General features: G+C 37.9%; 1 protein-coding gene across 2 annotated transcripts in view; it reads left to right on the top strand.

The window, feature by feature from the left end:
• The window catches only part of LOC107082989 (protein argonaute-3), a 35,035-nt gene extending 7,889 nt beyond the window's left edge, over positions 1–27,146 (top strand). The window contains exons 2-19 of one of the 2 annotated variants that reach the window (XM_015371916.1): positions 4,798–4,969; positions 8,343–8,463; positions 8,578–8,786; positions 9,631–9,767; positions 14,148–14,282; positions 14,448–14,535; positions 14,930–15,077; positions 15,206–15,325; positions 17,297–17,419; positions 20,367–20,500; positions 20,703–20,887; positions 21,582–21,741; positions 21,834–21,924; positions 22,016–22,210; positions 22,831–22,965; positions 23,602–23,703; positions 24,166–24,365; positions 24,575–27,146. In XM_015371916.1, coding sequence (XP_015227402.1) covers positions 4,798–4,969; positions 8,343–8,463; positions 8,578–8,786; positions 9,631–9,767; positions 14,148–14,282; positions 14,448–14,535; positions 14,930–15,077; positions 15,206–15,325; positions 17,297–17,419; positions 20,367–20,500; positions 20,703–20,887; positions 21,582–21,741; positions 21,834–21,924; positions 22,016–22,210; positions 22,831–22,965; positions 23,602–23,703; positions 24,166–24,365; positions 24,575–24,683 — 2,564 coding nt within the window. In that variant the 3' untranslated portion in view covers positions 24,684–27,146. Of the gene's footprint in view, positions 1–4,797; positions 4,970–8,342; positions 8,464–8,577; positions 8,787–9,630; positions 9,768–14,147; positions 14,283–14,447; positions 14,536–14,929; positions 15,078–15,205; positions 15,326–17,296; positions 17,441–20,366; positions 20,501–20,702; positions 20,888–21,581; positions 21,742–21,833; positions 21,925–22,015; positions 22,211–22,830; positions 22,966–23,601; positions 23,704–24,165; positions 24,366–24,574 lie in introns of both variants that reach the window. The other variant, XM_015371915.1, reaches the window with a different exon arrangement.
• The last annotated feature ends 605 nt before the right edge of the window (positions 27,147–27,751 follow it).

The raw sequence follows: 27,751 nt of genomic DNA, 5'->3' as shown, positions 1-27,751 counted from the left end.
AAAGGAGTTTTATCAAACTCGTGGTATTTCTGAACAGTTTGAACTACAGGCTACTTTTTCTCTGTTGAGATTTAGGGTTTGAATTAAAACCTCTGTGGGATTTTTGACTATAAATACAGCAGCAATTTACAGGAACAAATTCGGATCTTTTTCAAAATGTTCAATTTAAAAAAATAACTTAATTCGGTTCACCCAAAATACCAATATTGTACATTCAGTTATAGTTAGATCTAGTAATGTGGTGTTTATAGAATCTTATAAAAGAAAAATGTATCTGAGGAACTAGTTGATAGTTTCCTATTTAAGACTATATATATTAAAAAAAAAGGGGAAATGGTAGGACAAAAAAACGAAACAAAAAAAGCCACACTACATTCTTTAGAAGAGACCGACCGTCAAACCCAAAAAAATAGAAACGGGAGAGAAGGGTAAAAAAAGGAAATAACCCCTCAACTTGAAAACACATTTTCACACCTAAAATGTAAAAACTTTTTCTGTTTAGCACCTTTGTGGATTAATAGATTACTGAATTATTTGTCGATTATTTCAGTAATCGATTAATCCGATTAATTGTTTCAGCCCCACTTCCTCAGTACGTTTCAAACCAATCTTTTGTGAATTCATACTTCCATAGGCAATATCATTTTTTTTAAAACTCCTTTAAAAATTTATATTTTTAATATTTGATCATTTAAACAACATATTAAATTATTTATATGAAGGAGGTTGTTTAAGGCAATTGAGTTTTATTTGTGTGGCACAGAGCTAAATCAAAAATGCTTAACAGGAGATAAAGAAGTAAATATCAAACACCTATTAGGATTGTGTGGACAACTAACACCTAATGGGCTGAAATAATTAAGTGGATCAATCGTGATTAATCACTTATTGAAATAATCGTCAACTAATTTAATAATCCCTTAACCGCAGCTGGAGTATAGAGACTAAAACACATATATTTTGCATTTTAAGATTAAAAGCTTTTTTTTCCCCCTCCATCAGTTTACACTCATTAGGAATCTTTTTTAAGGAACCCTGTGCTATCTGATTATTAATCGATTAATCTAAAAATAAGTTGACAGATTTTACAAATTAATTGGTTAGTAAAATAATCATTAGTTGCAAACCTAAAAGCGTACAAACATGAAATCTGACCACTTAAAGAAAATTAAAGATTTGATAAAATGGCAAAATTTCGGCAATAAAAAATAAGAAACGTGGTAAAAATGTTAATTAATTATGATCAAAGCAATTGATTGAATAAAGTATCTGGTCTTCTCAGTTGCAGTAGTGTTTTCATTCCTAATTCATTCAGCTAACAGTTCCTGCAAACCTCGGGTTTTCACTCGGATGGTCCCAGAAATGCAGTTTCTAAGCTAAATGCTGTCTTTCCTTGTTTAGTCCTGATCTTGGGAAGTGAAGAGGTCTGCTACCTGAGCAGAAACCCTGAAAGCCATTTAGTAATGATCAGATCCAAAATGGATCAATGGAAATGGGCTTCCTGTCGTACAAAATGTGCAGCAGTAGAGAATGATTAAAGAAGTAGGATCTGAGTAACTACGGTAGTTCAAGCAGTTTATACAGTTATATTTAATGTCTGTAAATATGAAAAAGTTTAATTTCATTGTTCGTGCTTCACAAACCTTTATTAATGAATAATTCATTAAAAAAAACTGCCTACCAAGCGTGTGCTTTGCTACAAATTTGTTGCAAAACTGGTAAAAAGTTTATTAAGATCAGCATCCACACATCAGCTGGTGGTAAGTTTCCATTTCCAAGGAGATTTTTTGGAGATTAAATGAGTAAATCTGTTGTTTGTTCAAAGCTGAATATGTTGAGATAAACAATGCGGTGGTGTTTGTGTTAAATGCCAAAATAAAAAAGAAACTACCTCTCTGACGGTAGTTTCATCAGTAAAAATAAAAACTGAATTTCCTCCTGTCTAGCCTTCTAACAAACCACTATGAGTTGCTTTATGTGTGGGATTCAGACTGAAACCAAACTAGCATGCGCTCTACATGGTGGAATATTATTATTGTTTTTTTTTTCTAAAGCTTTAAGATGCAAACATTGCTTTTTGGGTAAATCTATTGATGAGTGGAAGCTGGGTACTTTTTCTTTCTGTGGGCGCTGTGTGACTCACTCTGAGCAGAGGCCAGCGGCAAGACGCCGATAAAAGCCATGAAAACGCCCCTTAACTGAGCCAGAGAATCAACAGCAGCATCTTATTTCTGTTACCTGTTGAGATCATTCTTCCTTTTTTCTCTTGTTTTGTGTTGCTCTCGACACGAGTTTCACAAATAACCAAAACTGAATTGGTCTGATAGAATTTCCAGCCTTCTTTTTTGGTTCCCCCCCTGTAATTTATTCAATAAGAAACCTTTCCCTATTTCATCAACCCAGTTGATCTTTATTGCACAGCCCACTGGAGGAAAAAACGAGTACAACCCGACTGTAAACAAACAAGCTCACATCAGGTTTCTTTTTTTGTTGTGGGGAGATTTTTTATTTTTTTTTTATGAACTTCCCTCCGTTGAGCACAGCTTTGAACTCCAGCCTACACATGTGGGCCTGTGAGTCAGGTCAGAGATGAATCACACATTAGGCCCCAGGATGACTCTTATTTTTCAATGACACATTACAGACATCTTTTTTTAGTAAGGCTCCCTGAAACTTAAGAGAAAGTTAAAACGAAAGCAGCAGAGGTTTAAGGGGACAGGGTATAAACAAAGCAGCACCAGGCAGGCAAATGAGGGAGCCTTCCTTAAGTTTTCATATGAAAATGATGTTAAACGTGCGCAAACGGTGCGCTGTGATGTCAGCAATAAAGGTTGGTTTTTGTCAGCTTTGATGTGGATTGCATGCCTCAGCAGAGTCTATATAGTCTGAACACGATTGAGGCACATTATAGTGGAAAATAACAGCTTAAGGATCAAAGTGACTCATACCCAAGACATTCGTTTTTTTTCTATTGCTCCCAAAATATCTTCAGAAGCAGCCATGTTTAATATTTAGTCATTATGCCCTTGTTATTTGTTCTTAAAGTAAAAAAGGACCATTGAGGAAATGTAATGAGATACTTAAATTTATAAGGAATAGAAGTTTTTTCCATCATAGTGAACTGGAATAGAAGTGGTAGTTTAAAATTGCATTAGGTCCTTATTTCATTCTTATACGTTTATGAAAAAGTCTTCCCCTCTTCAAGTGTTTTTATTGCATCAGATATGTGGCTCTGAATGCTGAGTCATGCGATTCCTGTTTGATCTACAACACGCATAAAACGAACCAAAGCTGAAATTTGACAGGGTTTTCCTGCGGAGTTGGTTTGCTTAGAAATACGAGACGGTTTACTCCGTTTTGTTATTGATCATCTAAATCAGTCGTATTGGGTGAGAAAACTGCAAAGATGTGGTTTTGTGGAGGGTGCAGTGTGTTCATGGGTGCCGTTTTCGTTAGAAATGTCAGTGTGTGATGTGTCGGATTTGTGGCATTTCCCCAAACACATAACCTTATCGTGACATTTTCGGTTTCTTTACTTTATTTTGCCATTACAGGGAGACAGTCATTACTTTATCGGTGTGTAATTTCTTCTAACCAGTTCTGACAGGGGAGTTCTGTTTAATGATCAGATGTTGGTGCCTTTTTAAAGGTAAAAGTAATTAGATGTTCTAAATGATGTTCATCTTGGTTCAAAATATTTTCCAAATGATCTTAAACTTCTAAGTAAGCTTTAGAATTAATATTTGAAATCTGCTTAAAAGCGGTAGACTTTAATATCAGAGAAATAACTGAGCTTCTGCTCTGTCCTAAAAAAAGCCCCTTAAAACCTTTAGACTGTTAATTAAACCAGAGGCCTCAATGATTTCTGTGTGGAGTTTATGATTTAGACCAACACACAGGACCCAATTGAAAAGTGGAAAGAAAAGGACATGTTCATCTGTTTGCAAACAAATCCTTGAAAAAATTATTATATTTTTTCCAACCAGCTTTCCTTTGATACACCTGAGTAATCCATTAACCTACAGCGTTCAGAACTCCCTAAATTGGAAAATAGTCCACTGTGTGTTATTGAATATTTGATAAAAATGTTCTGTTGAAGCCTCAGAGGTGTGCTAGAAAACGTAATCAAGCAAACGGCCTTGATTATGAACTCCAAACATAGAAGGCACGTCTGGTACATGGAGCTTAGAACACAGCAGCTAGTGATGAATTATATCTGTGGCAATTTCTTACCTTTTATTTAACAATGTTAATGTTAAGCATGGTGCCTTTACTCACATGGCGAATTATATGCTTGAGTCATTCAGCAGAAGTATTGGATCAGTTTGGGACATCGACTGATTCACTCAGCCAGTTTATTGTTATCAGGTTGGGTAAAAAAAAAAAAAAAGGAGCATCTTAACTAAATACAGAACAACAGTTGGAAACTTGTTAAAGCACCAAAAAAAAAAAAAACAAAAAAAAAAAACTACTCTGCCGCTGCAGATGCAGACATTACCTAAAAGACTCTGAGGTTTAATTGTGCTTCTAAAGGTGCTTAATATAAATGCATGCCCAAACATTTCATATATTTATATGAAAACAATATTGAAAACCAATTATCATAAACTTTACACTGAGTGATTACATAATATTTTATCTAGAATCGTCATAACATCCATGAGTAGATGTACTTTTCCCAAAGTTATGACTAAGTCAGTTTATTTGTTAATTCTGACCCAGACAACTAAAATCTGATCCATAGAAAATCTGTTTTTCTGTTAATATTTCTCTTTAATGTTTTTTTTTTCTCCCTAGGAGCCGTTGGGCCCCAGGCCCTGTTCTCCATGCCTCGGCGGCCTGGCTATGGCACCATGGGGAAGCCAATCAAGCTGCTGGCAAACTGCTTCCAGGTGGAGATCCCAAAGATGGATGTCTACCTCTATGAGGTAGACATCAAGCCTGACAAGTGTCCACGTCGAGTGAACAGGTAAGATTTACCACGACTGATAGAAACTACTTACCATATTTTCCGGACTATAAAGTGCACCTCACTATAAGCCACGGCCATCACCATTTTTTTTTAAACAACTGGAAACGTTCATATGAAAGCTGCACCGGGCTATAAGCCGCTGTTATCTAGTGAACTGTCTCCCACCAAACCTGTAGGGAAAGCTCTACATATCCCCCTTGAGTAGAGACCATGAAGAATGTTAGCTCCTGTTAGCTTGTTGCTTGGCCTCTACTGAAAGGTGGGGCTTTGTCATTTTTTTATTTCAGCACTGCAGTTGAGCCCAGTCTCTTCATTCGTTTGGCAGCTTTAATGGGGCAAATAGATGTCAAAATGTGTACATGTCAGATTCAGCTCCGCAGTGAGATGGAGCTACTCAGACTCGTCTATCTGGAAGCCAAACGAGTAAAAGAGAAATATGAAGCTCACTAGAGAGAAACGTGTTGCCTTGGCAATTTGTGCAATTTTGTGTACTGAAAGCCCTAAAAACAAAAAGGTGACAAAGTATTTGTACAAAGACATGGCTGAGCAACAGTCTGTCAAGATTACAGAAAGAACTAAATTTCACTCGCACCTATGATTTGCCTATGACGGCCGACTGAATGTCAAACATGTTAGATTTTCTCCCGACCTCATGATTCCTGATTGGGAGGTGGTCGTGAGAGGCTGATCGCCCCTCGTTACCCCCTGTACACTAGAAGATGCATGATCAAGCTGAAAGTGGGCCCGATAGGGGCTTATAGTCTGGAAAATACGGTATATGCTTATGTGAGACTTTTAGAGTTTATGCTGCGGTCCCATTGACAGAGATCACTTGCAGCCAAGGAGCTGCTTATGAACGTGACTCACATCCTTGCTTGGTTATTCCCCCAGTGATGAACATCAGAAACATCCAACACTTTTCCAGAGCAAAATTATTATTTTTTCTTTAATGTTTGTCCTTCAGCAGAAGGGTCCACCTGTCATTTAGAACATGTAACCACAGAACGCATGAGTAGCCTTTTCCCAAAAGCCATCAGTAGTGAGTCACTTAACATGGTGACACACTCCACATCCTGCATATTACATGAAATTCATAATATGACATATTTTAGGAGTGGCTTATACATTTTTTTTTTAAATCTATGAAATGTTTTTGTTGTAATGACTAAACAGCCAAAAAAGAAAGGAAGCGTCCCCACCTGGACTCAACCGAGCAGAAAAGAGCTAGTTTGTTGTTGGCAGAGTGGTGCCATGATTCATATGTTTTAGTTGGTCCTTAAGTGTTTTGACCTTAACTGCTGCTGTGAGTATTTTCTTATTTTAAGTACTCTTCTGTTCAGGCAGCTGTTTTGTATCTGAGAGCAACGTTCCTCTTGATTCTGGGGCATCCGGTTATTGGTGGAGCAAAAAACTTCTGAGGAGATTGCTGAAATGAGTGAAAGTTTGAACCACGTTTGTAAAACTAAAGGCCGAAAATTGACCAGTCGTTTTTAAGGAGGGGGGGGAAAAAACAAGAAAAGGAATAAGCAAATATATTAGGCAGTTACCTCCATTGGGGATAGATGACTTTGGTCAATATGATACAATTCTGCTGCCGATATAAACAATATAAAAGACATAGAAAACAGCCAAGGAAGCAAACTGAATACTCTTCAAACTTCTAAACGTTATTATGCCAAGTCCATGAAACCCCTTTGATAAAGCATTTTAGAAATGGTAAAAAGAAAAGACGCATCTAACTATCTGTTTGGAGCTACGATCTACTTATCTAAGTAGAAATATTGGCTATCTATACTTTACTGGAGTAATTATCTTTAAAAACTACTTTTTACTTCTACTCAGCATTTTTTACTTTCTGCTCCTTACATTTTAAGAATAGACTAATTTTGTTTTATTTAAGCTCATTCTAGTTATGGCCTGTTGGTATTTATGTAAAAAATAAAAATCATCAAAATAATTTATTTGATCCACACAATTCATTTCTTTGTGGTTGGACTCAGTACTGCACCAATTTGTTGTCCCTCACATACCAACACAGTCTTTTCATGATGATGCACAGTTAAATTTGATGCTGTAGCCATTAGTTGCTAAGAAAAATAAGTGTATGGAAGTTATGATCAAGAATTGTAGAACATTTTTTCTGTAATACGGTAATGCAGTAACTAGTATAAAGTTAAAAGCATCTGTTCTGCATTATTTATACTTTCAGTAGTTTTAAAATGTGTACTTTTGTAGTTTTTACTTAAGTAAAAAGCCTAACTTGATTCTTCTTCTACAAAAATGTTTTAAACAGTAGTACCGTATTTATGCTTGCACTTGAGTAATAAACATTAATTCTTTGTACACCTCTGCATTGTAGGCATCGTTTTACAATGGGTTGTTTTTATTTAAAACTCTCCTGTTAAGATCTCCTCCCCTCTCTCTGTTGTACCCACCTGCTCTAGTCTCGACAAAAAAGATCCCAGACCTATTTTTGAAAAATATTTTTCTACCTGTGCACAATGAACGTTAAAAACAAAAGTAAAGTTTGAACCAAACCTTGATCAGTTCCGTCAAAACAAAATAAATCTATTCGTGCATCCCATAATACAACAGCACGGCTCCCTTTTGGTGACAAACTTTCTCCTGGAACGTCAAACACTTTAACCACAAGACTGCAACAAATCTAGCTAATGTGGTCAGATGTCATGTCGGTTATTAAGTAAAATTAAAAGGTGATGTATATCGATACTGAATTATTGTCCTGCCCCAACGTCCTGTAAACTTCCTTCCAACTGTTTTCAGAAGATGTTTCTTAAAGCCCATTTCCTCTTTTCTATTTAAAGCTTTACATTTTTGATTGAATAAGTTTACAGTGATTTTTTCACATAAATGGATCACTGCCAATGCCAGACATGTTTCAAAATAATTACCAGTTCAAACACGGCTATTCATTTGACTGAATCCACTGTTACTCCAGCTTTCCATTGTAGAGCATAGGAATAAAGAGGAACAAAAGAAAGTAGACAGTTTATTTTTAATTTTTATGAAGGTCTTTATTTTAATACCGTCCCACCTGCAGTGATCTGATCTTCCAGTTTTCTACACAATGCAAAAATAAGGTTTTAACTTCCTATTTACATGGCAAACATATCAAATGTGTGCCATGGACTAAATTAGATGCAGTGCAGTAAAATATATTAAAATACATTTAAAATGTATTTTTTTCAGTATATTTATTTTCCTATGTTGCTTTTTAAAAAGTTTTCCTGATTTGCAGCATGCTTTACCAATTGTGCTTAAAAATTAAAAAGCCAGCTTTTGTTGTGCTATTTCTGCATATTTTAAGGCTGTTCCTCTCTTTGGTGTTAATTTTATTTTTATTATGTAGGGAGGTGGTCGACTCCATGGTGCAGCACTTCAAGGTGACCATTTTTGGAGACCGGAGGCCTGTCTACGATGGAAAGAAGAGTTTGTACACAGCCAACCCACTGCCTGTGGCTCCCACAGGGGTGAGCTGAAAATCCTCATTCACATCTTTTTCTCTCTTGCATCCTACATTAGAAGGACCAATTGTACAGCAAATCCTTTTAGTCTTTCTTGACTCCTCTTGGTTCGTCCCACAGGTGGACCTTGATGTCACTCTTCCAGGCGAGGGTGGCAAAGATCGTCCCTTTAAAGTTTCTATCAAGTTCGTGTCTCTTGTCAGTTGGCACATGCTCCACGAGGTGCTGACTGGCCGCAGCATGCCAGAACCGCTTGAGCTGGACAAGCCCATCAGCACCAACCCTGTGCATGCAGTGGATGTAGTCCTGCGACACCTGCCCTCCATGAAGTGAGTTTCTTTATTTGCAAATTTTAAATCTTTAGTTTTTTTTTTCTTTAAAGTCTATAAAGTCCACTTCTGGCCTCTCTAACCGAGGATTATTATTAACTTAGAAGTTATTTTAAATGGATTTATTGAGGACATACTGTAGCCTTCGCTGTAGGAAATAGAGCATCTATTTAGATTTTTATATTTTTTTTCAACTACTCTGTGCTTGTAAAATGTAATAAATTGTAAGGCTGTCCCTGTGGATATTTTTAGTAAATATCATGTATTTGAGTTACTGTTGTGGCTTTTGTGTCAGACATCTGATCCAAACGGAAATCAAACACATCTTTTATGAAGGCTCACAAAACAACATACTATCTTCTAGTCAATATCTCTTTCCTGAGGCTCAGAGTCGCGCACAATATTGCCAAAGCAGTAATGAAACTCTCTTTCAGGGGTTATTAAAAGGTTGTTTTTATCAGCGCATTTCATTTAGCTCTGCTCAAAGGTGCTGAAGGTATTACTCTGGCATCGTGACAGACTTTCAGGACCAGCAGAATAAAATGTGGCCTACATCTAGTATTAAATGTGTCTTTTGTGATGTAATGAGAGATGGATGCACCAAGGTAGTGTCTTCAGCTTCTCATTTCAATGATGTAGTCTCAGACTGTTTTCAAGATAAGGTGGCTGTGACACTATCACAAAACATTCAGGTGGACATTATCCAGACAGGATGTCATTTTGCTCCTTCTTCCTGGTTATATTTGCATTTTTATGATTTTTTTTCTCATCCCCTCCTGTGTAGATTTTCCCCAAGCATCTTCCTAGCCATCTTCTTTAATCATTCTTCCTTGCCATCATTCAGGTACACTCCAGTTGGCCGATCTTTCTTTTCAGCACCAGAGGGTTATGACCACCCTCTTGGAGGAGGGAGGGAAGTTTGGTTCGGCTTTCACCAGTCTGTGCGCCCTGCCATGTGGAAGATGATGCTAAACATTGATGGTGAGAGGCTGTTTCTGCCATTTTTTTTTTTCCTAAAATGCAGAGTGATTTAAAAAATCCATGAATCTATGTATCATCTATTGGGATTGCCTTTTCATACTTTGACGTATTCTAATACAGGAACATGAAAAGTTTTTCTTTTTTGCCACAGAATCTCAGAAATTGAATTTTCTGTTTCCATTTTGCTAGCATGGGAAATGAGATTTAAATTATTAACACTGGTATATTAGAATTACTCGCATCCTCTGAGCCACTGACTATTATTGAATGTTCTTTTCCTACCTTGAACTAATTTTTGGATTTTCTTTTTTCTTGCTTGAACAAATGTTACGCATGTTGGTGTAATGAATCCAAATGTCATATTCAAATGAAGGCTGAAGAATACTTCAGAGTTGTTGATTCCAGCAGGAAAAGTTAGAGGTTATTGAAAATACTTTTCTTTAGATCAGATACTTAAAGGATTGCTGCCTGCTGGCTTTGTGGGAATACTTCAGGTCTGTTTATTGAATTTCTTGCTGACATCTAAACAAAATTTTCTATTATCGAGGATTAGACATCTGTTGGATACAATATCCTGAGGATGCAGCACATTAGCTCAAAGGACCCCAATACCAATAATCTTTCTGTTGAGTTAAGATCAGTGCTGAGGCAGACCAAATAACCAGTAACTTGAAGTTTTGTTTTAAATACCCCATTTACACTAGTCTTTGGTAACGTGCCGAGAACAGTCTGAGCACAGTAACAGAGATAACTGTTGAGTGTAAATGGAACGCAACTGAACTGGACCATGTCAGACACAACCGAACCGCGTTAAAACTATTACTAGTTCAACAGTGTGGCTCGGTTCTCCGATAAAGAGTGCATGAGCAAATCACGTCACCTCCTAGTTGCAGTCTTTTCAGTTCACAGATCTCTTCACCTGCTCAGTAAACTAACTTCTTCTGCCTAATAACAATAAATGGCATGGCATGGCAAAAGAGCGTGGTAGGACCTGGGATGACGCTGAGACCAATACCCCGTTTACACTACCCTTAAAAAACTGAGCCGAGACCGGTCCGAGCTCAGTAACTGAGATAACTTGTCGTGTGTAAACGGAAACAACCTGAACTGAACCGAGATAGACATAACCGGACCGCGCTAACTGCAGACCAGTTCCCGAGGTGGGTTCGGCTCGGTTTTTTCCTGGCTCGGTTCTCTGATAACAAGAGCGCATGAGCAGAACGCGTCATCGCCGACTGGCTGAACATGCCGATTCACACTCCATTCCAGAAAGTCGGCTTCCCAAAAGCCGACTTTCTCAAGTACATCCGCGCAAGGTTGCCGTCTTCGCCTGACCCACCGCAAACACGGAAGTACAGCAATAATAATCAAGCATAACTTTCTGAATGTGACGGGCGCCGCCATTTTGATTTGCTTGATTCCCTCCTCCTTCGTCTTCTTCTTCTTGGGTTTTACGGCGGTTGACAAACAGCGTTTGGTGCATTACCGCCACCAGCTGCTTGAGTCCCTCCTTCAATCCTAGCAGTAATACCGCACATCGTCACTAGGAGGCAAGGAGTCGAGATAACCGAGATAAGTGTGACGTGTGAACGGTCGTCAAAACTGAGCTTGGCCTGGTTACCGATCCAAGCTCGGACCGGTCTCGGCCTGGATCGGTTTTTCAAGGGTAGTGTAAATGGGGCTCAAGAAGGATGCCTTCTTTGCCTGACATTCTGCAAACAACAGAATATCACCAATATAAAAAAAACATAAGTTCCTGAATGTTATGCCTCTGCCATTTTTGTTTGCGTAATTCCAGTCTTGAGAGCTGTAGTATCGTGGACCACCGATAGGATGCTAGCATGATGTGTAAATGGTTGTAAGATCCAAGCTTGGCATGGTTAACGGATCCAAGTTCGGTCCTAACTCGACATGGATCAGTTTCAGAGGGGTAGTGGAAATGGGACAATAGAGTCCAACTTCAACCCTGAACGTTTGACATTTAATTTAACCAAACTCTGGTTTTACACCTCCGCTGACCCAGCTGGGGTGGTTAGGAAGCTGGAGGAAATGAATGGTGGTTTTTCTGCTTGATTACTGTAACAGTTGATGGAAACCAAGGGAAGCGTGTGGGTGAATGTGTCGCCGTTTGCATCACTTGCTAAGACTTGTGGGTGGTCATGGGTTTTTGGAGTCTAGCTAAGTGGGGCATTAACAAAAACCTTGGTTTTGCTGTAAATTCTTAAAACTCCTTTTCACATTTAGGTTGTTGCCTCTTTACTACCGGATCCCGTCTCTTTAATTTTCTTTGAGCTTTTCCAAAATTTCAAAGCGGCTACTTGCTCTGGGTCTTGTCAAATCGTGTTCAGTGATAACTTAAATACATACAACTTTGGGGGTGTAAACAAAACATCAGCACGCATACAGAACGCTCTTAATACATTTTATTGAAAATATAAAAAAGTAGATAAACCCCCTAAGTATCGCCTTAATAACGCCCATTTAGCCGTGCTGCCTGACAGAGTAGCTTTAACTTCCCTGCTGTGCTCAAAAGGTGAGGATGTGATTGAAAAGTAGAAGGCATTATGCCATAAAGTTGTAACATAGTAGAAGATGACATGCTAGCCACTAGTGCCTTAGATGGGTAAGGCTTTTGTGATTGATTGAATGCACTTCATGGTGAACATTCCTCCAACCAGAACCCCCATTTTTAAAAGGGCTGCTAAAAGCAAAAAGTGTCTCCCAGCACTGAATGCTGGATTACACCAGAAAGAGCTAAATTACAGTTACCATTTACCTCATTAAAACATTTGCCTCATTAAAACAAAGTATTAGTCTGACAGCGTGTTCGAGCAACATACCCTGTCTGGTAGTTTTATATCTCTGTACATTGGAAATGTACTGTAAAGTAATGTTTTAATAATTTTAATATGTAAGAACAATTTTTTTTTGCTTATTCAGTCATTATTTACTACAGATGGCAAAAAAATTTAGTTCAGATATAATGATGTACCATTTCTTTTTAATTTAACCCTTTGTGTTATGGAACAATCTTTTAGATACCAGGGAAAACTCAGGTTTAAAAAAAAAAATTACCACTAATCAGTGAATCATTAGTTGATCAATAAGTCAACTACTGATGCAGGTTATTGATTAATGAATTACGCCATCTTTGCAGAGCATAATTATGGTGTGTTGTTTGCATTCTTGGGAATCAATCACAATATTTTATTGCTTTTTGGTAATATTTTTATGTACAACTATTGCTTTTTTTTTTTCTTTTTTTTTTCACATCAAATTATCATATGGAGATGGCTTGATTCTGCTGTTAGTTCTTCCTTGTTTTTCTCCCTAATTTTCAATATTTGTCGTCTGGACCTCAGCGATTTATGGGAGTTTTGACCGACATGTTTTCAGTTTATGATTTGTTAATGGGAAGAATATTGTCTCACTTGAAAAACTATTAAGCTTTAAACAATGCTTTTTAAGCAATAAGTGTTCTAAGCATCACTTGCTTATTATGACCAGTGTTGGATTTAAGAAACTTGGCTGCCAAGGTGAAGGAAGGCATGGGGCCATTTGAAATGAGAAGACATTATAGAGGTGTGAATCGGCAGGAATTTGGTGATATTATACACCTCTCACCACAGACTCCTGCTTATTCCGTCAGTCGCAACCCTGATGGAATAAGCAAGAGAAAATGGATGGATGAAAAATTTGTCCTTAGGGCTTAAATTTTAATCCAAAACTGTAAAAAAAAAAAAAAAAGTTGGTGTTGTAGCTGGGAAATGCATCCTAACACAGCTGAATGACTAGTGATGCTACAACTCTGACCAGTTGTTAATGAAAACATTTAAAAATATCTGAACCCTAAACATCTACTGCAATAAAAGATGACAGATAATGTGAACATAGAGCTATAATTCTGACATGGACTGTGTTAGGGGTTAGGATCTGAAAAACACCTGGTAAAATTACCTGTAAAACCTATTAGGATTTTTAGAAAGGTCCCCTGAAGCATGTATATGTGCAGAATGATGGACTGAACCAAAAACCGCTGCCAACATTTCAACCAAATCTAGGATGTTGTAAAAATCACTGCTTCTTATATTATGGTGCTTTGTTGTCCTTGATTTAAAAATGTCTCCCTGATGGTGTTAAAAGGCAAACCTTGAATCTTACTAATGGCGTCGTCAGTGAAGAGGGCTTAGTGTTGCCATAATATTTAATATGGCACATCAAAGCTGATTATATTAAAAGTTGACAGGTTTCTATCTTTTGATAATTTCTCTGTGAAGCTCTGAGGACAAGTTAAAACTTAAAACAGTTACCTTGAAAGAAATATTGAGAAATGTTTAATGTAGTAATAATAATAATTCTTGGTCATGCTTTGTCTTGCAGTCTCTGCCACAGCCTTCTACAAAGCCCAGCCAGTTATCCAGTTCATGTGTGAAGTGTTGGACATCCACAACATAGATGAGCAGCCTCGCCCTCTCACAGACTCTCACAGGGTCAAATTCACCAAAGAAATCAAAGGTGATGCACAGGAATTGTGAGGAATTGGGTTTTAACTCTGAAGTGTTTTTTAACGGATGGGAGAGAAAAAAAACGGGAGGTTGAGCAAGATTAGCATTGGCACATGATGCAGCCATTCACACAAGGATATTTGTGTCGAATCAACCCTTTTGTGATTTTCCTCAGGTTTGAAGGTGGAGGTGACGCACTGTGGAACGATGAGGAGGAAGTACCGCGTTTGCAACGTGACCCGTCGGCCTGCCAGCCATCAAACGTGAGTCAGCTTGGAGAAATGCCGGAGTGCATGAAAATCTGGGCTCAATCTGGACCGCCATCATCTGTTCCCCCAAATACTACAGATACAGAACAACTCCTTAGACCATTATCTGGTCCACTCTGGCCATCTAAAGTGCTTTGTGGTGATGATCAATAATGTTTAGGAGGGTATAGTCTATCTATTGGTTAAAAACATAAAACTAGATTCGTTGTTATGATCTATTAAATTTGCTGTCAATTTAATTAAATATCTAGCTTAGAAAAGTCATAAGAAATTGTCTGTTTTTCTACAGCTTAGTTAAAACCAATAAAAAGATAAAAAGTTTCCTGTAGGGATAACACTGTGGGTAAATGATGCAGATTTTAATGCTTCCAAACGTTTCATTTCTTAGGTTTCCTCTGCAGTTGGAGAACGGTCAGACTGTAGAACGCACAGTAGCCCAGTACTTCAGGGAGAAGTACAACCTGCAGCTCAAGTACCCTCATTTACCCTGTCTACAGGTGGGCCAGGAGCAGAAGCACACCTACCTGCCCCTAGAGGTGAGAGACAAAACAAGCTTCTCTTCTGCTTAACTGTGTAATACAAAAAGCTTAAGATTGATTAAAGAAAAACAAAAAATACTTTTGCTTTTTAAATGTATAAAAATGATAAATTTGTTTTCTGTCAGGTGTGTAACATAGTGGCGGGTCAGCGGTGCATCAAGAAGCTGACGGATAATCAGACCTCGACTATGATAAAAGCCACGGCTCGCTCTGCACCTGACAGACAGGAGGAGATCAGCAGGCTGGTGAGTCCTGGGGAACAGATTCCTAACAGTTCTAGAAACACAGCATGATCGTTTTACTAGATTTAAATGTAATTAAGCATTCTGCAGCAAAATATGCTATCTTAACATGAGTAGAAAGGTAATGATGATCCCATCATTTGGCCAGAGTTCATAAAAAGCTGATTTCCTTTTTATTCTCCTTTTTATATTGAATGAATCAAAACAAAAACTCAAATTTTTAACCCATAAAAGTAATAATAAACCCTGAATGGTCTCTGATACACTTTTTGAGTTACGAATGTAGGGACTGGGATGGTGCATAGAGGTGTTGGATTCAATCACAACTTCAAACAAGCAACCGGCAGCATATTTGTTTACTCTTTTTCTTGTTTATGTTCTTATGAAAAAAAGAAGTGCTCATCATCTTCAGAGCCTCCAGCTTAGAAATAGAGAAAAAGTAGAACTTTTTAAGGGGAGTGTTGACCTAGTGGTTAGAGCAGTGCCTGTATGAATTGAGAAGGTTGCAGGTACCCGGTACGATCCCCACAGCCTGCACTCTGGCTCTCTGAGCAAGGCCCTTAATCCCAAACTGCTCCCAGGGCGCCACACAGTGGCAACCCACTGCTCCCCAAGGGGATGGGTTAAATGCAGAGGTAAATTTCTCCAATGAGAGATTAATAATAAGTTAATAATAATAATAATTTAATTGATCTTGGCAAGGAAGGCTTTATATACATTGTGATTATTTTTACAAAACTAGATCAGTTGATCAGATTTTCAGGATTGTTTTTATTTTACAAATGAAAACTGAACGGCAAGCAAAGGTATTATTTTGGATTACATGGGAAAATTAAGGAATTTCATATGTCCATAATCTCCAATCCTCGTCATAAAAAAAACACAAAAATTAGAGTTTATTCTCTTTTTTTTTTTTTTACAAAATATATATATTTTGGTGTTGCATTTTTATTAGTGAGGGAAAACAAAATCCAATTTGCTGGTAATAATTGGGTGATTAGTTAAGCGATTGATCGGTGCTGAATTAAATCATATGGAAGACAAAAGCGTGTCCTACGATGCACAAATTATTTAAGGAAGATCTTTCCATGTGGTCCTCTGCAGGATTCTGTTCTAATATAAGAGAACCGAAGCTTATCAAAGGAACATCTGCATCGTCGGCTCCCTGACACTGTTCTGTGCATCGTCATGTTATATTACTGGTTTCATAATCACCCCACCTCTCCCTGCTTCTCATTTTGTGTTCCAACTGGAGGCACGTCTCTGTGTTTCTCCATCCCATTTAGCAATTATAGCGCAGATCTGCCCAAGGTCAGAAAAATGCCTCAGTGTAAATGGCTTTAATGTGAATCTGCAGTGTTCTCAACAGCATGTTGTTCGTAAGCGAGGCTGAAAAACTGTGCATGAACTGCCCAAGGCTTCTATTAGATTAGTGATACACATTTTAACCGAGCCGTTACCTTATTACATCGCATCTCCTGAGCTGCTCTCTGAGAAGCAAAATGATGGGTTTAGACTACGGGATTATTCGCTTTTATGCTCTGCTGACTGGAATTTAGGGTATGAATCGGTGGGATTGGAGATAATGTGTGTCTGTCAGAAATGCATCATGAATTCTATCAGAGCTGGGGATATGATACAGAGGTTTACTAGAATACTGACACCTGACATTTTCTGGAAATTTCAAACCGAAGAATATGTTTCATTTCACATTACAGTCAAACCGCTGAAACAATGCGAGCCGTAACAAACAGGTTTCATGGTAAACAAAATGTATTTCTAAAACAACAAAAACAAAAGGAGTGAGCATATCTATATCATCTATCTCTGTGCTCATTAACAGATCAGGGAGAGCTGTCTTATTTAATCCTCTCCAGGAAATCTTACTTTCTTTCTTCCCTGAGTTTCCAAGCATTTTAAACGTTGTTCAACCTCTGATCGGCCGTTAATGTCTCGGCTCCCTTTTCCCTTCAGGTGCGAAGTGCCAACTATGAGGCAGACCCTTTCGTCCAGGAGTTCCAGTTCAGAGTTCGTGACGAGATGGCTCATGTGACGGGGCGAGTGCTACCCGCCCCCATGCTGCAGTACGGCGGCAGGGTGAGCACTGAGCACTTTATGGTACCCTTCTTTTAAATCACGCCCATTCTCTCTGTTTGTCTGACACGCCCCACCGTCCCCCCTCCCTTTGTCTCTGTGGGGGTCTAATCACTGGCTTCTGTTTTTTCTCAGTGTCCTTATGGTTGAGTCTCAAATAGTCTAGCCTTTAATCCAACATAAAAAGAAAAAAAGTTCTTTTAAATTTTAATCTGGAAACTAGGCATCAGAAAAAAATGTTTTGAACGTCCAATTCATCTTTGATTTGGTTTTCATGGTGCCGGCCAAAAGTCTGTTCATCAAGTTTTAATAAACAAGAAAGGCAACCTGTTGAGACTGAACTACATTTTTTTTTTTATAATATTGGTTTATCTCACTGAAATAAACACACTTTTGTTTAATAGTTAATAATAGTTGTGCAGACCATAAATTGCTTTTCATATTGCATCACATTAGCTATATAGCAACATTTGGTGCTCATTGCTGCAAGTTGTGATATTTGATAGTGAAATGTCTCCACTGACAAACTTACTAACGCTTTTGTTTGTCGCTGTTATCATTATTTTATAGTGCATTGCACATTTTGTTATGTCGCCACACTGAGCTTCCATGTATTATAATTTAATTTTATGTTCCATACAAACACAAAGGGACTGAAGTGAAAGGAAAGTTAGCATGGTTTTAAAATTTGTATTTACAAAAATCTGAAAGATCTTGCATATATTTGTACTCAACGATCCAGATTCAGTTATTGTACATTTTCATTTTCATTTAAAAAGTCCAAATAATCCCTCTACCAGCTTTGCACATATACAGTTTTTATTTTTGTCTCAGATTCTATATGGAATTTAGGTCTAGACTTTGAATGATGGACTCTAGCACTTTATTTATTTTATTTGTATTTTGTAAAAGCTGAGACCCCAAATACGAAGAAATAAAATTTTCAAATCATCTGTGGAAAAAAAAGATAAAAAGGAATGACTTTTTTAATCCTAAACTCTTATCCAAAAGTCAATGCTGACCATGAACTGAATTTAACAGCACAGAGAAAATGAATATAAGGCCAGCAGTTCTGGATTTCAAGTATATTCCTTTGAACTAGTAATTTTACTTTAATTTAAATTTGTGTCCTTATCTCAGTGACTGTTTGGAATAAATAACATACTTGGTAAAAAAAAAAAGAAAAAAAGTTATCTTTCCCTGTATTTAATCCTACATGTGCCTTGAAAAAGAAATTATTTTATATTAACAGGATTAATATTTGTACGTTGATGCAGATTGCTGTTGATATGATTCCAATGTTACAGAGAGAAAAAATTTTCTTAGTAGGGTCCCGACATTGACTGATTTGAAATTCAATTCCCTGCATAGGATATCCTCACCTTCATAAAAAAAAAAAAAAAACTTTGCAGTATCCATGTATTTAGCTCCATATTCCCCTTATCAGTTTCCTTGTCTTCACCAAAATGCTTCACCTCTAGATGACCACGTTTGCACTCAGAACCTTAATGAATCCCAGCTCTATTTTAAAATGTGCAAAGGCTCTACATCATGTTTGGTTTCTACACACCAACAGTCAAGCATAAATGATCCATGCAAAGTAAAGCATGAGTGCCAATTAAATCAATCATATTTAAATTGGGCAGCTGATTAGTGTTATTTCATGATTAAAACAGCATTTGAAGGTTAAATTAAAAAAATGCTATAAAGCACTACTGATTTAAAAAAAAAATGTTAATTTATAATTACTATACGGCGATTTTTTTTTTTTGCAAATTGATAAATCTTTCCATTATTTTTTGGATTGATAATCGAATAGCAAAAGGTTCCTTAAAGAAGACTTTTTGCAAAATTAAACCCAGTAAAAATAAAGCTTTTCCACTTGAGGAGTTCTGGTTAGAGCATATTGACAGATGGAAAATAATTTTTTTCTCAAATGCAAAATGTTTACCCATTTACAATTTTTATATTACTGCTATAAGTGGGTCGTTCTATAAGCTAAAGACATATTTTAGAGTCTCTATACTTCAGTTAACCATTAATCAATAACTAAAATAGTTGACAATTAATCCAATTAATTGTTTTAGCCCTTAATTATTATTCTTAACCATTCACCACTCTAGATTTCCTGAGAAATGGCTCTTACCAAAAATGGCAGCATTTTAGCTACACCAGAGTTTTATATATGTTGATCTTTGCTAATTTTTAGTGGATAATTTTTTAATCTTTAACAGACTGTAGCATGATGCCTCCTCAATTTTTCACCACATTAAACATGTAGACATTGATTCCTTTAATTTGTGAATCCATTTTAAATTCTATATAACCACATATTAATTATGTTTGACACCTCTGGTTGAACCGGTGTTGGTCGGGCCCCATTCAGCACATAGGTTCAAAAGCATAATTTGCTCATAAGTCGATCGTAACGTCTACTTCTGTCTGAGCAATTTTCTTGTTATTATTCTTAAAACTTGTTTGATTTCTGTAACTTCAACTAGGCTCTAAATTTCACTGCAGCTTTACTCACTTCTGTTCTCTGTCCTCCCATGATGCTGTTGCTCACTAATGTTCTCTTACAGAGGTACACAGGTATTAGAATGGGTTTTCTCTAAACTTCAACTAATTCACCTGGATTTTATTTAGACATAAAACTTTTAATGGTTTTGAAAAAGTTTGCCTTTACTGGTCAAAAGTAGTTTTAAAACCATGCTTTCTGTAACAAAATTCTAATCAACTGAGTTTTAGCTTAATGGAATTAAGAGTGAAATCACTCTAAGTGAGAAACCATTCCAGCTGCCGTACGTCTGTGAATCAGAAGTGCTGCTGCAGGATGCATGCTCTGTGCTATTTGTGATGTTGTCTTACTTCGTTTTTCTGAGTTTCATGGACACAATTGTTTGCTCATATAATGTTAAGTCCAAGCTATGAGTGTGTGATGTCGTTTCAGAATCGCACTGTAGCCACGCCCAGCCACGGCGTGTGGGACATGAGGGGCAAGCAGTTCCACACAGGGGTGGAGATAACGATGTGGGCCATAGCTTGCTTCGCCACACAGAGACAGTGCCGTGAAGAAATTCTCAAGTAAGGCTGTTTTTTTTTTGTTTTTTTTTCTAGTTTATAATCTATGACGAAGAGTGTATTGTATCACTTCACCTGTTTCCAAATAAACACATTGTTTTTTTTTTAATCCTTGTTGATGATGGAGATTTTCATGCAGTTCATTTCTGCTTAAAGAGAGCCGCATTGCTCAGTGATTTTTACAATCCTTCAAAATTTCTTGCAGGGGTTTCACAGATCAGCTACGGAAAATCTCAAAGGACGCTGGGATGCCGATCCAAGGCCAGCCGTGCTTCTGCAAGTATGCCCAGGGTGCCGACAGCGTAGAGCCTATGTTCAGGCACCTAAAGAACACATACGCTGGGCTACAGCTCATCATTGTCATTCTGCCTGGAAAGACCCCCGTCTATGGTGAGAAATGTCCTAAAATGCATATTTGTTTTCTGTTTAAATGAATCTCAGTTGCAGATAAATAGGTGATACTCCAGAACTGATAACTGTAACCTCTCCAAACCATTCTACTTTTTAATCATATATTACTCACAGAAAAGTTTGTTTATTCAGCTCTTTATGATCTTATTATTAAAGTTCAACATGCATTTTAATTTCAGCTGGTAATAGATAATGTGACCATAAACTCTTTGGTTGTTGGACATAGACATTATTTCCAGTAGAATAACAACCCTAAGTAGAGAACCAGGTCTACACTAGTGGGTTGGATCAAAGCATAAATTTAATGGTTGGATTGGTCTAATGAACAGAATTAGTCGTTGTCTACAGCAAGACTTGAATCATTGTGTTAAGACCCACTCCATCTAATCTAACTGATCTTTGGGTTGTTTTAGTCGATGGATACGCAAAGCTGCAAAAGCAGAATCGACTACAACAATATCTTTTGCAAAAAGGAAAGAAGTATTGCCCTATGTGCTTTTTCTTACACGTTGAAGATGCACTGCTTTGCCTTCTTCTATTAGATAAGATCCCATTTATTATCTAAGTTTGTTTGTTATAAGAATTAAAGCGTGATGATGTTGAGCACATCATATGTGATGCTTTCTTCTTGGGAGAAATTATAACAGGTCTATTTTTGTTAAATCTTCCAAAGCTGAGGTGAAGCGAGTGGGAGACACTCTTCTCGGCATGGCGACCCAGTGCGTCCAGGTGAAGAATGTCGTGAAGACGTCTCCTCAGACCCTCTCAAACCTCTGCCTGAAGATCAATGTGAAGCTGGGAGGTATAAACAACATCCTGGTGCCTCACCAACGGTTGGTCATCACTTTTTTTTCTTTTAAAGTCCCTTTTTTCTGGTCGTCTCTTAGCTTTGGTTAATTACTCTGTAACTCTTATTTATTTCCAGACCATCAGTGTTTCAGCAGCCAGTTATCTTCCTGGGGGCAGACGTTACACATCCGCCTGCCGGAGATGGGAAGAAGCCTTCAATTGCAGCGGTTAGTTTCATGTCCTAATTCCACATTTGCTTGTTTGTTCCTCCTGCGCTCTCTTTCCCCCCGATGTGATTCATCATCATTACTCCTTCAGGTGGTTGGTAGTATGGACGCCCACCCCAGCAGGTACTGTGCCACTGTGCGTGTCCAGAGACCCAGGCAGGAGGTCATCCAGGATCTGGCCTCCATGGTGCGGGAGCTCCTCATCCAGTTCTACAAGTCGACGCGTTACAAGCCAACCAGGATCATTTTCTACAGGGACGGAGTTTCAGAAGGCCAGTTCAGACAGGTGGGCTCCCTCTGAAAAATTGCTCCCGTTTTCTCACTCAGAGTAACAATGATCGGATTTTCCTGGAATAATCTGGTAAAGCCGGAAAAGGATTTCTCTGTTTTGTTTTGGTCTCTTAAGGCTCCTGATTAAGTAGAACCATTTTAATCTGGAATTTGAAATATTTGTTAGTCATTTTCATCTTATTTTCTAATCACAGATTGTTGATTTGGAAATATTTTTGCGGAGGAAAAGGCTTTTAATATTTGCTGTTTTGTTTGTGCTAGAATTTAAATACATCAAAAGCATCAAATTCAACGTCTTTCTACTGTTTTATCCATGGCTGCTAAGCTCCTTTTAAAAATGGATGTGGTGAAAAGAAAAGTAAAAACTTCTTAATACTCTGATGGTCATTAGATTTACCCGGTTTACCAAACCTTGTGCATTTAGAAAAGTGTTTTTGTTACTGTTGGTTGTGTTAAAACCTAAACTGATTTAAGTTTTAAGGTGTATTCCAACCATTTATAAAAAGCCTTGTAGTTCAGTTGCTAACATAAAGTTATCGTGCTGATTTTAAAGTTTTTCTTCAGAACGGTCAAACGGACAAGAACAAGAACAAATGTGTTTCTCTACTCCTTCAGGTGCTGTACTATGAGCTGCTGGCCATCCGAGAGGCCTGCATCAGCCTGGAGAAGGAGTACCAACCAGGCATCACCTACATTGTCGTGCAAAAACGCCACCATACTCGCCTCTTCTGTGCCGACCGTAATGAGAGGGTAAGTTCCAACTAAAAAGAAAAAAAAAGGACAGCTCTGCCCATGAAAAGTAGTACTCTATCATTTTGAAGTCCTTTTATTTATTTGCCAATGTAGCAGCAATTACTAGCATAGGCTATCTGACCTCCCTGTTCTTCATAAAGGTTTATTTTACCGCAGGGTAGAAATAGAAAAGTAGCTCCATATGTTTGGTTTGGGTTAATGTGGCAACAAGCCTCGACCTTCCTGCTTATTTATGCTTTTCAACCATTTGAAGGTCACTCCTGGTTTATTAAGGTACTGAAAATTGGCTTCTTTTTTTTTCGATGGTTGGATTGTTAACCTTCCTGACCTAATTGGGATCGATTAAAGCATTAGGGCCCTCACCAATAGCTCTAGAGTGGTACTCAAAGCCTCCTAACTGAGACCAAACCAGTAATGACCTTTATTTTCTCTCATATGGAACATTAGGCTCTCAAAGGCTCTGGGATTATAATTGGTTGTTTTGATGTCTGCATTTCCTGCTCCATGAATTGTCTCTATTTTTAACTTTTTATTATTTGAAATATTTCAAAACATTGTTGTTTTCTTTTATTCTATTGTGTTTTACTTAAAAAGAAAAATGAAAGAACCCTTAAAATAAAATTACTTTGTTAGGTTGGACGCAGTGGAAACATTCCTGCTGGTACTACTGTGGATACAGACATCACGCATCCCTACGAGTTCGATTTTTACCTCTGCAGTCACGCTGGAATACAGGTTAGTGACCGGCGTTTTTTCCACATGTGTTTTAGGTAAACAAGTTCAGACCTCTTCTCCTATTTAAAATGTATCCATACGCAGTTGTTTTAAATGTTTTTTGCTGTCTTAGAGATTATACAATGTAGATAAACAAGTTATTGAGATTCTAGATGCTTTAGTTTTGCTTAAAATGTTCATAATTTAAAAACAAATACAATATTAAGCTATTTTCAACTTATAAAACTTGGAATACTTCTTTTAAAAAACAGAACTAACTGTGCCTTGTCAGTGCTACAAATTTGTGTTTTGTTCTACTAACATTGCACCCCTCATTATTCTCTTAATCCGAGTTTTTTGTTGTTTTACAGAAGGAATTAAAACATTTTTTCTTTTTATTTAAGTTTTTTATCATAACTGCTTCATTACAAACAATTTAATAGCCAGTAATTAAACAGCTCTACTGTTTGTGTCTCCTCTCAGGGCACCAGCCGGCCCTCCCACTACCATGTACTGTGGGATGACAACTGTTTTACTGCTGATGAGTTCCAGCTGCTCACCTACCAGTTGTGCCACACCTACGTGCGCTGTACCCGCTCAGTCTCCATCCCTGCGCCCGCCTACTATGCCCACCTGGTGGCCTTCCGCGCCCGCTACCATTTGGTGGACAAAGAGCATGACAGGTGATCAGAGAAAACTACTGCACCATTTTTTTTGGGGGGGTTATTAGTTAGTCGTACATGAAGTGATACATTTCAGTTCATATAGATGCAGTATTATTATACAGTAGATGAATGACTGATATTAACTTCCTATTTGATGTGATTTGGCTGTAGTACATTTGAGCCATGTTTGCTTTTAAGCCCCAACTGGTTTCTTCTTCTCTCCTCAGCGCCGAAGGCAGCCACGTGTCCGGTCAGAGTAATGGTCGCGACCCCCAGGCGCTGGCCAAAGCTGTTCAGATTCATCACGACACCCTGAGGACCATGTACTTCGCCTGAGCAAACAAACATCCATCCCTCCTCAAACATGATAACCTTTATCACACAGACACAAAAACAACCCGGCACGCCTGGTTTGCCAGTCGAGGAGTCCTCATAGGTGCATGTCCACCCACCCCCCCCACACACCCACATGCCGAGTCAATACGGACCTGACACTGTGCAGAGGAGAGGAGGGAGGGGAGGAGGCGCCCCTACACTGGACCGAGGATGCAAACGCTGCTTTAAAGACAAATAAGACAGAAACTCAGCACCATTATGCAATATTAAACCAGCCAACTAGTTTATTCCCCCCCCCCACCTCCCTTCACTGCCCCTCCCATTTTTTCCTTTTGCTGTTTCTCTCCCTTGTTTGTGACCTTGTGGTTGTTTTATGATTATTATTTTTTTTTTTTTATCTCTTTACTTTTCCCCTCGTTTGGCACAGACCCCCTCTGTTGGTCTCATTCTGCGCCATTTTAGTACCTCAACTCAGTTTGAGCAGCAGCACTTTTACATACTTTCAGTTTTACTGTAGTTTGATGATACTCCCCACGGTTTAAAACAAGTTACAGGCTTCTGGGTCATTTGAAGTTTTTATTTTTTATTTTTTGTTTTGTTTTTTTTTCGGACCACAGGTCCTTTACATTGCCACTCTTCCTAATTTTATGTCTCCCTAGTTTTACTCTTATGAAGACAAATGTTTGTTTGAGCACACTGCCATCTGCTGGCGACGAGGTATAAATGCCCTCTAAAAGTCACAATAAGGTTTAATATAATGGTCAGATGTCGGGTATGAACAGGGGAAGTTCTTATTGGCTGATGTTAAAGAAAAAATGCTGAAATGCAGCCATATATGGAGTATTTTATAAGTATAACACTGTATTTAATCCAGTCATTTCATCTGTGTTATGCAGACAACTATTGATTTATGCTTTCTTAATCATATTTTGTTCTTATTCTTAGCAATCATTTAGTTTCCTCCGTGCTTTAACTTGCATTTTCCTCCCTATTCGAGATGGTGGATAATTTTAAGATTGTGACAATGATTTCCTTTAGTGCAATAATCAGTTGAACGAAGGGAAGAGGATTTTAGGGGATTTAAACGACTCATAAGTAGTTTTTAATATTTCGATGAAAAGTTCTCCCACTTCTGAGGCACTTCTTTTATCGCTCGCTTTCTTTGTTTGTTGTTGTTATTTTTTTCTGGTTTTGCTTGTTGCTGTCGGGTAAAAACCGATTCATCCGCAGTTTTTATTTTTGTCTTTCTACTTGAACCGAAGGAATTTATGCATCCCTTTTTACCTTCAGTTTAATTAGTAAATTGTAAAAACTCCTGATCATGACTTTGCAAGAGTTTGTTTCAGATATTCTTGACAGATGGTGAAGCATATAGGCCATAAAGAAGTATTTAAGTGCCTGGCAGAAATGTTTTGTAGAAGCTGTAAGAATCCCATTTCAATAAGTTCTAGTAATCATGAAGCATATTCCAACAAGCTGAAACTTTCACCTGATGCCTCTCATTCTTTTCAATGCATCTCATTTAAAAAGAATATGTATTCCCTTTCTGCCTGTGTGGCCATTGAAGCTGTTGGCTTTGCTTTAGAGTTTGTCTTTTTACTTGATACTGAAAAGACATGAATCCAGCTGCTGCAGTGTGTTTTTAAAACAGACTGGATTTATAAAGTTATAGACTTTCAGGAAAATATTCCTGCGGTTGAATCCAGACAGTTTCAGCTAGGTGTAATTCCTGCCCATTTAACTGGCCCTGAATAGGAAGTGTCCTCGAAACAGAGCAGAGGAGTCATGTGGGGCGAAGCACAACTGTTCGGTGACCAGAGACGTTTCATGCATCAAATGTGCCTTATTGGTGCAAATCAAATCTATCGCAGACCCAACAAAAGTTTGCTCACAACAGGAGCAGCGTGTTCTCACACATTCAAAGCCACAACGTTGTTGGAAACGTAGATCCCATCCTCACACCTTTCCTGTTAATAATCCCAGTGTGCGGTAAAGGCACATTTGAACTAAAACTACGATCCCCACGTTTCTCCTCCTCTCTGCTGAAGACCTGAAGCTTGTTCAGGACGTTTTTTCAAATGTAATCTGCACTAAAAGAAGCGTGTGTTTCTTAACAGAACACAGGCATGGTGCTACTCTAAGAGTTTTGAATCTGAGCCTCTGTGCACGAGACTCTAGTTAAGCAGGTTAGGGTTTAAAGAAATAGAAACCTCAGAACAGAAGAAGAGGAAAAGGTGCTTTTTGATACGGTTGATGCGAAGAATAGATTTACTAATTATTTTTGAGTTAGTTCAGGATCGATTTTTGGGTTCGGAGAGTTTTTGAACGGTACAACGACAGACGCCCCTTTGATCAGAGGTATAATGTAGGGTCCTGCCTCCACAGTCTCAGCCTTGCAGTCTGGAGACTAGTGTGTTTGAGCCTTCATTATTTCACTAATACCTTTTTGTTTTCTTTTTTTTTTTTTTTAAAAGCCAGAATATGAAATATATTTGTAAATTTTAAGTTATGTAATGCACACCACTTATTTTTGCTAACAGATAAGATGTAGTCTAATTATTAATCTTAGTAATTAATGTATTATTAGGAAAGGTTAAAAAGATATAACAAAGTTTAATTACTGCAACTGACTGTTGACTCGTTCCTGTGTCGGTGTATAGACGTATAGTACATGTATGAACAGTGGTGGGGTTGTTGGACCTAGTGACGTGTTTTGATCGGTCCACATCCCTATCGGTAGGGATGTGGACTTCTGCCACCGCTTTCTTTGATGTTTGGATAAAAAAAAAGCTTGCTAGATGCTTAATGCTCTTTTAATTTTAATTCTCAGAGCCTGAAAAGTAAAAAAAATAAAAATGGCGGCATGCTCTGAACACTTTTGTTTTAGGACAGAAGAGTCAGTAGTCGAATGCGGTGACAGCTACTCCTTGTCAGGATAGAGCCGGCCAAAACGGGAAGGTGGTTTTGATGGTTTTATTTCAAATCCACACGATCAAAGAATAACTTTTAACATTTGCTAGCAGTTCTCGGTTCCTTAGAGTTAAATCCTGGAGGGATTTGCATCGCGC

The sequence above is a fragment of the Cyprinodon variegatus genome, unplaced genomic scaffold, assembly GCF_000732505.1.
Source record: "Cyprinodon variegatus isolate N-32 unplaced genomic scaffold, C_variegatus-1.0 Scaffold66, whole genome shotgun sequence".
NCBI classification, from domain to species: Eukaryota; Metazoa; Chordata; class Actinopteri; order Cyprinodontiformes; family Cyprinodontidae; genus Cyprinodon; species Cyprinodon variegatus.
This window is presented reverse-complemented; position numbering and strand designations above follow the sequence as displayed.